Source organism: Lissotriton helveticus, chromosome 1_1 (assembly GCF_964261635.1).
Source record: "Lissotriton helveticus chromosome 1_1, aLisHel1.1, whole genome shotgun sequence".
NCBI lineage: Eukaryota > Metazoa > Chordata > Amphibia > Caudata > Salamandridae > Lissotriton > Lissotriton helveticus.
This window is the reverse complement of record NC_136057.1, coordinates 1,659,475,687-1,659,489,292: the sequence shown is the minus strand read 5'-3', so window position 1 is coordinate 1,659,489,292 and position 13,606 is coordinate 1,659,475,687. Positions and strand designations below refer to the sequence as shown.

General features: G+C 42.7%; 1 protein-coding gene across 3 annotated transcripts in view; it reads left to right on the top strand.

Annotated features, from left to right (window-relative positions):
• The window catches only part of LOC144830053 (17-beta-hydroxysteroid dehydrogenase type 6-like), a 123,375-nt gene that overhangs the window by 97,859 nt on the left and 11,910 nt on the right, over nucleotides 1–13,606 (top strand). For 2 of the 3 annotated variants that reach the window (XM_078688879.1, XM_078688878.1), the window contains exons 3-4: nucleotides 4,887–5,145; nucleotides 5,962–6,125. In XM_078688879.1, the coding sequence (XP_078545005.1) occupies nucleotides 4,887–5,145; nucleotides 5,962–6,125 (423 nt within the window). Of the gene's footprint in view, nucleotides 1–4,886; nucleotides 5,146–5,961; nucleotides 6,126–7,016; nucleotides 7,090–13,606 lie in introns of all 3 variants that reach the window. The other variant, XM_078688880.1, reaches the window with a different exon arrangement.

Here is a 13,606-nt window from a genome sequence, read left to right as displayed (position 1 = left end):
AAAAGGACTTTCCCAAAAGGATTAGTAAAAAATGAAAAAGAGTACCCTGAAATTTTTTTTTAATATTGGGTAAACTTACATTATTAAAAAAATTTTTTTTGAATACTCAATGGTAGACGGAGTTACGTGACTACATGGTATTACTAGAATAGTGGTTTTGTCGACATGTTTCAGCTCTATTGGGCCAGGCGGTCTGTAGAGCTACAACCATTTGTACCACACTATGGAGGTTGGGTAGACCCTTTTCAGCAGGGAATGCAAGGGATGCAACAAATGCCCCAATTAATGGACCAACAATGGTAGGACAGCATAATCAACCACCACAAGACCACCACAAGACCAGCAGCCTTTTTTATCCAGAGGCCGCCCCCAGCCCCGAGGAAAAAGAAAGTCTCTGACTTGGCAAGACCAACAAAGAAACGTACAAACACGGAGCATGGCAGCGGCGCAGCCATCAACCAGCAAGAACACTCATTAATTGTGAACTTATCGGAGATACAACTCACAAATGACCAGATATCAGTCCTGAACAAGGGACTGGGTTTTGTTCCCACTCCGAAAATAGACACTTTTAAAATCAAGAGTGAATTGGCGGAATTTTGTAGAACTTTAAAACTAAAAGCTTTTTTCTCTGATTCCATCACGAGACAACCTGAAGGAGATACTACTCTCCGTAGGAAATCTACTTTCAACCCTCCAGCTTCCTGCATACCGCCTGAACTTCAAGCTTTTGAACAAGCGCTTCTCAAAGGTATTGATAACCTAGACGTAAACAATAAAAGTGTTTTTCAAAATCTAACCAAGGCAGAACGCCTAGCATTGCAGGACCTTGGCAAAAATGAAGATCTGGTGATTAAACCTGCGGATAAGGGGGGAGGCACAGTAATCCTCTCAAAAGCAGGATACAACCAACAGTGCCTAGCCCTCCTCTCCGACACCAGATTCTACCAAAGAATCCTACTGGACCCTACCGAAAGACTACAGAACACCATAGCCATAATGGTATATGAGGCTGAAATCAAAAGTTGGGTCTCTAAAAAAGAGGCAGAATTTCTAGTGGCTAAGGAGCCAGTCACTCCTTACTTCTACTCACTCCCAAAAACTCACAAGAACAGAATACCGCCTCCGGGACGCCCGATAGTGTCCGGAATCGGATCGGTGCTGGAGCCCCTGTCAAAATTCGCAGACGAATTTTTAAAACCCCTGGTGCAGAAGACAAGCTCCTACTTGAGAGATACGAAGGATCTTTTGACACAAATTGAAAATATGCCCTTCAACTCCGCTACAATGCTTCTAGTAGGTCTGGATGTTGAATCCCTCTTCACCAGCCTACCTCAAGACTCCACCCTACAGATGCTAGAGGACGTCCTTTATTCATCAACATGGCAGTACAATACACCCAGACATTTTGTACTGGAGTGTTGCAAATTGGCACTAAAAGAAAATTTCTTCCGGTACAATGACCAACTGTACCTACAATGCCATGGTACCTCCATGGGCAGCGCCTTCGCGCCTTCGGTGGCAGGACTATATGTCAGCCATTTCGAATCGGAGCTGGTTTTCAATGAAAACAACACTTTCTCTTCCAGTATAATATACTGGAAGAGATATATCGATGATATTTTCCTAATATGGAACACCCAACAAGACCTCCCTGAATTCATGATATGGCTAAATTCTTTGGACCCTTGGCTGAAATTTACACACACCTCCAGCAGTAGCCGCCTTGATTTCCTGGACCTAACAATCTTTGAGGACAACAGTACTTTACAAACCAAAACTTTCACGAAGCCAACTGCGAAAAACAGTTTGCTGTCCCACAAGAGTCACCATCCGAAACCCCTTCGGGACAATCTACCTTTTAGCCAATTCCTACGCTTGAAGAGGAATTGCAGCAAAAACTGCGATTATCAAATACAAGCAGCTGAACTAAGCCAGAAACTGAAAATGCGAGACTACACAGAGAAAGTCATCAAAAAATGTAAGAAGAGGGCCGATAATCAACCACGAGAGTGCCTTTTGCAAACGTTCCCAAAAGAACCAGTAAAGGACCTAACTACATGTGTGACCACTTTTAATCCAGCTACATATGCTGTCCAAAAGCTCATTAAGAAGAACTGGCACATAGTCAATACTGGCAAGTTTGATTGGCCAAGACCAAGATTCGCGAACCGAAGGACCAAGAACCTAAAAGACACCCTGGTACACACACGTCCCAGGCCGGTAGCTACCACCTCAATAACCAACAGTGCCCACATGACCCCGCTCTCAGGACATTTCCCCTGCGGAGTATGCGTAGCCTGTAAGACTACAACAGCAACAAAAAGCCTGAAATTGGGAGAGGATTTTGTTTGGACCCAGAGACAGTTTACCAACTGCAACTCATCTCATGTGATTTATATGATCCAGTGCCCGTGTCAAAAGAGATACATCGGGATGACCTGCCGCAAGGTAAAACTCCGGATAGGAGAGCATAGGAGCAATATAAAACTGAAAAAGAATACCACAAAACTTTGTGCTCATTTCATCGAAAAAAATCACACGCACGAAGAAATGCATTGGACAGTTATAGAAATGCTGACTAATAAATCTGGCAATGCTGAGAAGACCCTCTATGAAAAAGAGCAAAGATGGGTGGACCGCTTACGTACCTTTGACACTGGTTTAAATGATAATGTGGCTTGGCATCACTTCGCTAAGTAATTCACCACCATCTCTACCAGTATAATAAAATTTAAGATCCTCTATCCCTGACACCCAATAATGTCCGTTTTTTAGTTTCAATGGACTCTATAATCAACATGTGGCCCTGACCCTGGGAATGGACCCTGCAGATATTACCTTTGCCTCACACAGGGTGATGTATTGTCCATTTATAAAAACGCAATTACCTAAAACCAAGAAAAACGGCATTAAACCTATTGCAACAGCAAGCCACGATAATGCGCCTAAAATGTACTTTCCCCGATGTGCCTATTTCCTATAAAAAGAAACTACAATCTGGCACCCAGCACTCCGGGGGCAGAGTCAGCACAAGGCAGGAGGAGGACTCCATGCGGGTAATGGCGGAGTACACTAGAGTCTCGAGACCGCCTTCCTAGGTAAGCCCTTCTAATCTAACTGGCCCTGATCGAGGTTCCTTCTCCGCTTCAGCTCTGTGGCGTTTGAAGGACCCCCGAAGGAAGCAGAAGTCGTAATAACGACAGGTAAGCCCTCCGCAATGTCGCGTCTGCCGCTCTGTGTTTACCTTAACCTCGCCGCCTATTAGACCCTAATGCAGAGCGTCTATCTTGTAATCTTAAATGTAAATAATGCGCCACACAGACGAGTGTTTTGTAAATAATGGTATGCACTTCTAGTTTAATAATTGAAGCGAATGAAATGGCATCCTCATGACTATACGTGTAATCTTAAATGTAAATAATGCGCCACACAGATGAGTGTTTTGTAAATAATGGTATGCACTTCTAGTTAAATAATTGAAGCGAATGAAATGGCATCCTCATGACTATATGAATAACACCACAGATGATGCATGGTTTATATTCTTTGCACTTGTGATTACCAGTGTTTGCCTACATCGCGCCACCAAATCTATTAACGCTCGTTTTGAAAATAGCATCTATAGCCACAGTCACCTACCTTCCTAATAGCACACCAGCGTTTTTCAGTGTTAAGCAATTTATTACCTGAAATTTTAACGCCCTTCTTCATGATAATATCTCATGATTTCTACAAGAGTGTTAATATTGGCACTATACTTGTTACTGCACTTACCTCCCTCTAGGTCTCGCAGCATGAAGTATAACATAGCTTTGTGTGTACATTTCTTCATAGATTGAGAAGAATACTCAATTCAATGTATTGAGTTGTGGAATTACCGCACAATCCGTGTGAGTAGATTTATATATGTTTGTTTGTATTACCCCCTGTTAGTCCTGACGAAAGCTCTACAGACCGCCTGGCCCAATAGAGCTGAAACATGTCGACAAAACCACTATTCTAGTAATACCATGTAGTCACGTAACTCCGTCTACCATTGAGTATTCAAAAAAATTTTTAATAATGTAAGTTTACCCAATATTAAAAAATTTTTTCAGGGTACTCTTTTTCATTTTTTACTAATCCTTTTGGGAAAGTCCTTTTGTTTCTGGACACTACACTTGAGACTTGAGGTGCCTCTGGATGAGGCTAGCAGTACATACCAAGAGGAAAAACCCGATGATAACTGCATGAGTGTCAATGTGGGGCGGAAGAAACGAATATACCGCTACTCGCTAGTAAACATTGACCTCTCTGAGGGTTTCCTTATTTGCACTAAGCCGAAAGTCGAACAGTGTTACAAGTGTCCCTTTTTGTTGATTGCCAAGTGAATACTTTGGGGAAAGAAACGGACACGCAAAATTCCTCATCCCTCCCAGTTGATTAAATACATATGCCAGACTCTCCTAAAAAATGCCAAGAAGCATAACCAGCCAATTGATTTTTTTTAAAATCAGTTTCCATCAGTAAATGAGAAGAGACTAACTACAAATCATACTTTGATAAGATAGAGACAGTGATAAAATGGGCAGGTTTGTATTCTTGCTGTGGTTTGAGGTTTGCTACATGAGTAACAGGTGCCTTCCACCTTTTGTTTCCTTTCACGGTAGACAGAAAAAATACAAATTGAGAAATTGCACTGCGATCTACTTATGCTTACTGCAGAACATTTTGTTGTCGTTGTCCAGCTATAAATGGATGTATCGAGCAAGAAGCTTAATCCCCCTAAGCCAAGGATTTTCCCACTCTTTTTACTATTTCCTGAAATACTTACCTTCCTTCAGTGTGGGTATGAAAGATTCAAGGGTATAACTTCTGCACTCTATTTTTTGTTCTTTAACCAGGACTCTGGGGTCTGGTGAACAATGCCGGTGTGGGCTTCCCCATGGCACCCAATGAGTGGTTGACCAAAGACGATTTTACAAAGGTGATCGACGTGAACTTGTTAGGCCTGATCGATGTGACCCTCAGCCTGGTGTCCCTGGTGAGGAAGTGCAAGGGCAGGATTGCCAATGTGAGCAGTGCTTTTGGGAGGATCGCACTTGTTGCCGGCGGGTACTCCATTTCCAAGTATGGAGTGGAGGCTTTCTCTGACAGCTTGAGGTAAGGAGCACATTGTTGGCATGGCCATCCAATCAAATGACTGACATGAGTTTGGAGGAAAAAATGTAACCTGTCATCTTTTTACAACTGCGTTGACCAAATTGTGTTAAAATTAAAATGAGACACATTTAAAAAAGAGAAAACAATGGATTACTTCAGATTAGTTGCAGCCCCTATCAAAAGACAGTATATACGTAATTAAGCCCTCATTTATATATTGTGAGGCTGTACTCTGTTCTGCAAGGGCAGCAGAGGGATGTTCTTGGCTGCCCTGGTGGACTGCAGCGTGCCTTATTTAGAGACCTGCACCAAGATCTCTGTGCCTTCGGAGGAGAGATACCATGGCAGCCCCACTGAAAGCCCTGAAGGCTTGTTGTGTGGACAAAGACTGCACAGAAAACTTCTTTGTTTTTGTAAATAAAAACTTACCAAGCAGAAAATTGTTTTGAAAAACAAATAAGAAATGCCAGGAGTTGTCTCTAAGTGTGTGGAGGTAATTGATTTGCTATCCTGTTTGAGACAGCCAGGCTTTCCCTGGTGGTCCTGAACAAGTGAAAAATAAATCAGAACATCCAGCTTAAATATGTTGAAAGGACAAAGGACCTTTGGCTGGTAGTCCAAATGGAGTTTATTTCACTTGAGATGTTTCAATGTTACTGAGATTTTAAAATGGAGTGTTCCAGCAGCAAATGTGACCCTGCGCTTTACATTCTCATTGTGTGGTCTTATGCTTGCAGTGCTTGTTTTTTTATAAGGTGTCTTGCGATTCAGAACCATTCCTCAACCTTTTTCTGCGTGTTCTGTGTCAATCATTAGGCGTGACCTCCGGGCATTTGGCGTTAATGTCTCAATTGTGGAACCTGGCTGCTTCAAGACTGATTTTTCCACCAAGCAAATAGTGGAGGAAAGTTTACATGCCGTGTGGGCCCGGTTGCCGAACGATGTCAAGGAGAGCTATGGACAGCAATACTACAACACCTGTGAGTTCCTTGGTGATCTATTGTGGGTTGGGGAAGGCATGTGTAGGAGATCTATTGACTTACTGTTTGACATTCATTTTCTCATAAGAGTATTAAAACAACTATATCCCCTTGTTTATGAGGGGTGTTACATATACATTTTGAAATACAATTATCGCATTGCTGCATCTAAGAACATGCAACTGACTTTTGGATCTAATAGCATAGTTATTGCTGTAGGGTAGAACAGTGTTTAAGCTGTACAATTTATTGGCAGAGCTAATGCCGCGGCAAGTATTGTTGTTTGTACTGTAGTATTCAGTGTTGTCTGTGCTCTACGATGCAATAGAAAAGCTAGAACTGTAGGATCCAATAGCCTGGTTACTTGCCAGTAATCTTCATTACTTCGAGTCAAGGTCTTCCCCGCTGCAGTCCTGGCAAGCGGAGAAAATAACGTTACCTCCGAAGATGTTCCCCAGCTGATGAAAATAGTACCCCCAACATGGCTGCCATTACCCAGCAGTCTGTAAAAGGGGAGGAACTTAGTGAATGCTTCTTGTTGCACATCAAGCCTTTAAAAAAGATTAGGAAATTAAATAATCAACCCCTACACCCGAGGGGGGAGTTGGTTTCAGTATTGCATTGAAGAAGACCTGGACTAGAAGAAATAAAGATTACTGGTCAATAACTAGGCCATTGCCGGCCTCCTCGTCCATCTTCCTCAAAGCTTTCCTTAAAAGTTTAAACAATACCCAAGAAGAAATGATTGAACACGTTATTTTCCAACACACTTAATAAATCAATGTATCAATAGATTTGCTTCACAAATGTGAATATTTTTCTTTTTATCAAATCTCCTCTTTCTAATGTTATTTTAAACGTGCAGTTGCATTATGACATCTTATGTTTCAGACAGAGAAGACACTACATGGTTCCCAAAATCCATTGGAAAATTCGCACCAAAATGCAACTGGTAATGTAAAAGGTGTGAGCAGATTTTGATTTAGCTGCACAAAAAAATCCCTTTTAGTGATGTTTGATGCACATGATGTTGAAATTCCCCTAGTGCATCTACTGTGTAACTGAGTGGGAACCTCTGAACCTGACATTTCATAACGTTTGATTATGGCAGTCATGATCCATCTTGAAGCAGTTGATGTGCATGGACGAATACCTCTACTCAAAAGGCCAAAAGTAATGAACAGAGAGTCTACTTTCTGAAAGGAGGAAGTTCTCTCTAAGTAGATGAAAAATGCTCTTTGCACATCAAGAGTGTGTGGAGTTGTGTAGGATGGAAGAATATAGACCACTGGAAGAACAATGTCATATGAGCATTGAAAAGAAGAGGGTATGTTGGGCAAGAAGAGGGTGCTCAGACAAACCTTACCTGGAAAAAAACGGATGAAGGAAAGCAAAGCTCTAATTTCCCCAATCTTTCTCCTTGTATAAATGGCAACTATGAATACCACCTTAGAGGTCAGGTATTTTAAATAAAGACTTTTCAAAAAGCTCAACGGGAGGACCCGTTAATACATGAAGGACCAAGGGTAAGTCCGAAGATGGAAAGGAAAATGGATCTTTATAGAAAAAAGCTCCTGAAGTGACACAATGCTAGAGGAGCCGCTGCTGAAACACTGACCCCCCCACCAAACTTAAAGATTGGATAGCTGCCCTTTGTTTCCTAATTGTGGATACAACTAGACCTAGTTCAAAACTATCTTGTAAGAATCTAAAATGTTGATAGAAGAACAAATTGTAGGGATAAGATTACTACTATGGCATTATGATTCAAAATGTCATCAGTGACAACGATATGATTTGTGTGTTGACTGGCATCTGGAATTCTGAATACATTCCACTACTTGATAAGTAACCCTGTCCTAATAGGATTTGCCATTCCCCCGCCATACACCAAGATGGAGGCACTTCAGGGACTCGTGACAAAGAAGATAGTCTCACTGGAGCGGGAAGTAATGGAAACTTCCAAGGAGATTGGACCGCTGTCTGAAGTAGGAGAAGAAATCAAGTTCTCCTAGACTACTCTGGTACCACTAAGAATACCTCAGCTTCATCTTCTTGAATTTTCTTTAACACTTGTTGGATTAGTTAAAAGGAGGAAATAATAAAGAAGCCCCCTTGGCCACTGGATTGAAATAACATATATTGCCCAAGCTACTGTGGAGGGATTCAGAGAGCAGAACTGTGGTAAGAGGGAGTTGGACTCTGTGCCAACAAGGTCTAGCCAAGGATGACCAAACCTTTGCAAGAGCTCTTGAAAAATGTGAGGGGAAAGACATAGGTATTCTGATAATGGGAATTTCTGACTGAGCTAGTCCGCAGGCCCATTCACCCCTTCCCCCAAGAAGATACACTGCAGTTAAGAGAGTGGAGAGAGTGTGTTCTGCCAACACACCTATCTCCCAGAAATGGAGAAAGAGAGAATACTGCATCACTTCGGCTGAAATGGATGAAGATGTGATTTGCTGAGATTCAGGTGGAACCTGTGATCCAACAGAACATGGTACATCTGCTCAATGCCCTTCTATGCCTTTAGGAAAGACGAAGATGCAATTAACCAGCTATCAAGTTAGGGATACACTTGAATTCCTTCAGCATGCATAATACCCACGAATGGGGCCGGGTGCTTTCTAAAAACTGTTTGCACTGAATGCAAACCAAATTCTATAACAGAAAACTGGTAGTGCTGATCTTGCACCAAAACTCGGTGGCTTGGATGAATTGTGATGTGAAAACAGGCATCCAACATATTTAGGGATGCTAGGTAGCCTCCTTTGTTCATCAATAGAAAAATATTCTACAGAGTCACCATCTTGAAAGTGTGATGACAGATGAAATCATTCATGCCCTTCAGGTCCAACATTGGACCAACATCCCCTGAGGCTTTCTGTACAAGGAAAATAAAATTGTAGAATTCTTGGCATTGTTCATCTTGAGGCACTGTAATAATAACAGTTTTTTGAAGCAGCGTACGGATCCCCACTAGAAGAGCTTGTCACTGAATTGGTTGCCTTGAAAGAGGAGTTGATCTGAAAAATGAGTTCAATATCTGTGTATAAGTCTTTCTGATATCCTTGTGAGACTACATCTAAAGCCCACAGTCTGTTACTGAATGATGCCTAGTGTCCTGAAACAGTAACAAGCGGCTTCCCACATGGATGACGTTCAAGTAGTCAGGCTTTTGTAGGTGGGGGATTGGGAGTGGAACCAGCTGACTGGAACCTGGATTTGAGGTCCCACAGCTGTGACCCCTCCATTGAAAGGGCTGAAAAGAACCCCTGGAAGAACCCGTTGGAAAAGCCTTTCTCTATCCAAAACCCTTTCCTCTAGAAAAGGATTAGACTAGCAATAAGTGCTTCTTATTTTTTAACGATTTTTTTTACCATATCCTTTAACTGTTACTCAAAGAGTCTGGACCCATCGAATGGTAATTTCACCAAGAATGATTTTTGCATGACATCGACCTACCACAAGTGTATGCAAAGGTGACAATGAATGACAATCAATGCTCCTGAAGCAGCAGCTGAGCCATATAGATTGTCAACATAAAATCTAATAGGAACCTGACTTATTGTTCCATATTGGCCAGAGTTGCCGAACAGCCTACTCCCTCATTCACCTGATCTGCAAGTGACTGAAAATCTTCAAGAAGAGATTAGACAGTGTAGGTAGTATATTTTCGCCCTGAAAGAAAAGTTGGAAGCTGCATATGATCTCTTTATCGCCCATTCCACCTTTTTAGTTGTAGAGCCAGGAGAAAAGGCATCTTCCAAAATTAAATGACCCTGCAAGGACAGATTAGCCATGAGGCTGCCAACCTTCACTACTGCAGGGAATTCATCTGCACATTTATCTACAGGGTAGGGTCTGAAAAGAAAACTGGGAAAGGAGGTGTTGTCTCCTTCCTTCCATTCATGGGACAGCACACAGCATGTGGCACTATGCAGCGGAACAGACTCTGGCTACTGACGCTGGTACTATGTAAAGAAATCCTCTTCTTCTGCCGATAAGACAGAAGTTGGCAAACTTAAGTTATCTCGTAAATGCTGGAGAATTTCTGCTGAGTCTGGACACTTAATAAATCGTCTTTTCCTCTCCTCCTCATCAGGATCATTGATCGTATCCCCAACTGCTAGAACCATAGGAATTTTAGCAGGAGGCGGACCCCGTCTAGCTCTAAAGGTCACCTCAATTGCAGCTTATATCAAACGTTGTAAATTGGCTATAGGTGGGAGCTCTGTGGATGGCCCACCTTCATCACTCATTGAATCTTCCATGAGTCACAATGCCAAGAAATAACTAGCCAATACACAGGAAAGTTAAAAAGCACAACTATCCCAAAACAGCTGCCAGCGGAGAAAGGAGCATCTCCCCAGGATTCGGGCACTCTGAGATCGAAAACCAAACCAAACTTCCTGTTTCTGCTAGTTTCTAAATAACTGAAATCTCAAGCGTACACTGGCGGGAGGCGCCATCCTGGATTATGCAGACTACCGATTGGTACACTGAGTTGATACTTATTACAAAATCATGGCAAAATTATAATTTAGATCTCCAAATTTGTAGAGGAGGGAGATTATGATCAACATAGCTGCATCATTGAAGACTAGACTGCTCAAGCAAGTCTAATACTTAGGTGCAGCGAGCACATGAAGCGCCCCCCACCTGATAAAGCTAGGTGGTAATGACTGTGTATATAATTGAGGAGATTGCTATAGCTAATCTACTATTTTAGAAAGAAAAACATTAACATTACAATGAAAAAGAAAACATTGCTTTACTTGTTTTTAGTCTGCGAAGCCCTACAGAAACAAGCATTTGCAATGCAATAGGTCTTGTATTTACGTGAGTTGGAGCTATTGGCATTGTAATTGACAATGCCTTTTATTTATGCTTTGGTTTTTAAAACATAAATAAAAGGTATTGGCATTTACAATGCCAAAATCTTGAACTTGCGTAAATGCAAGACCTATTGCATTGCAAACTCATGTTTTTTTTATAGGGGCGAGGGCGAGTTGAAAGACCTTTATATTTTATAAACGCATACTTTTACTACTAGAAACAAAAAGTAAACCCCGACTGAAAGTGCAGCCCTTAAACTCCAATAGATCCAATTGTAAAAAAAAAAATGTTAGCGAATGCAAAGGCAACATTTACGCAAAGTAGACGTAGGAACTTCTCCTTATAGGAGAAGATTGACCATTTACTTGAACACAGAAGAACATAAAAACAATACACCCGTTTGAGGAGGGCCACCTCAAAAAATCTGGTAAACTTTTTTATCCCCTATACTCCAAGCTACTCAACTATGAAACATTTTTCGAGGTACATAACTTGGTTTGGTGTTTAATGTTGTCCCTTGGAAAACAGATTTGTATTAAGATCTAACAACGATCTCCGTATTACTCAATAGGAAGTTGTCAGCACAGGTAATCTCAGGAAATGCTAAGTGGGCCTACCAGTTAGAAATCAATTTGAACTCTTGGCAAGGCATACTGCTAATTGTTTATTTAACGTCGCTGAAGAAGGAAAGTACAAACAGCGGTCTGCACCACTAAGGCATGACAGATTAAACAGTATTGGGGAAAAAACTGCATTAGGTATATGCAAAGCAAGATGCAGAGTTCAAAGGAATGGACAATATAATGAGTCCTGTGCATCTAAACGAGTGAAAACTCCCCTTATCTTTTCGTCATTGACTCGTGGGAAACGAATGACTAATCAGTGTCAGTGCAACAGGAAATCCACCAGTCTTAAGAGATGAACCACAAAAGGAGATCTGAGAAGGTGGCAAGGAACTCAACCTTTATGTTGCATCAGAAATAAATTGGCTTGCAGAAAAGCCCTCCTTGGCATGTTAAAGCAAGTCAAAACATATTCAAAATCCTCAGTTTTGTAGGCAAACAGCATAACAATACACATGTTTGGATCTGTGCGGATAAGTATAGTACCCTCTGCAATGAAGAGAAAACCACAGCAACGAACAGTACTATATAGTCTGGTGTATAGGGAGAGGTGTGGCGCCGCGGCCAGGGCGACTGACTCCGGAATCTGGGGACCACGGTTCGATCCCCGGCTCCAGCGGCAGGTTAGCCCAGCACCATGTGACTCTGGGCAATAGCTCGCTTAATCTTCCTGACGGCCCCCAGCGCCTAGAGACCCTTACGGGTGATTGTGCGCTTTACAAATGTGGACTTTACTATAGTCAAAGTCCTACATGACGTTTTTCCATGCCTCTGTCAACTTTTATCCAACCTTCATGGTTATGTAAGTTGCTCTACTGCGTGTTCTGTATGAAAGAGCCTTTGTATTTCAGTTGTCTTTGCTGCCTCTGAAGCCCCCTTCACTTACAGGGCACCTCCTGGTCACATTACTTCTGATTGGTAGTCATAACAAAATGCGGTAACATTGTGCCATTGTACCCAGAGAGAACGTCTCTGACAACATCCTGTTAAATCGTTCACTTTTCACGGTGTGTGTCACATGGTCAGCGACTGGCTGCCGCCCCCCCCCCCCCAATCCGGCACCCAACACCCAGAAACGTGGACATGAAACTTCTTTACTTTTTGGAAGGCGGGGGCTAGTCCCCCGGCCGTATTTATTAAGATATGAAATTAAAAAAGGTTTTAATTGCATGGTCAACAATTATACAAAAATCAGCAGGACATTAGATACAAATATCATCAACAAGTTTGAGAGGCTAACCTTAACATAACTCTAATACATGTTGTTTCCTAACCGAATCTAACATCCTCATCTTGATTTCTGTACATTTCTGGCCATATGGCAAGGTCGCTAACCGGTGTCAGGTCCTACAAGCTGCGCCTCACCTAGAGCCGTGCGCATGCGCAGTCGTGCCCCGGGAATTGCCCGGTCTACGCCGTGAACTCCATTTACCCACTAAAGGAGGGCCCTTACTCTGCGCCATCCGGTGACGTCATGAGTACACACGCGTGGGGTGGCTACCAGCCTAAGGAAAGCGTGACTACTCCGACCCGCGCCCCTTTGAAGCATCAATTACCTTGCCCCTGGAGTTCTAGGAGTGGCCCAAAGGCCCCTCCCCCTGGGCGGGAACCTCCATAGGATGATGCCCGCCCCCTCAGACCTTAAATATGTGCTCACCGGTCATGACCTTACCGCCACAGGCCAGCATTGTTAACCGACGATCTGGCCTCCCCCCTCTAAACCCTATCTTAGGAACGCTCCTGCTTGGCAAATCCCTCCAACCAGGCCCAGATATTGTCAGACCACAAGACATTCCCTGCTCCATTCAAGTGAACTCCATCCCCTAAGTAATACCGTTCCCCCCAGATACACCCATGAGGTATCGTTTGCAAAAGGGGGGCTCGAAACAGCTTGTCCAACTGTGAGTTGATCCTCTTTACCGAGTGATTCAACGCTCTGACCGAATTCCCCCCCCCGCCACTGCCATCGGGGTATGAGTTGCGACCATACTACCGTGCAACCCGGGCAGGTCCTGGCTA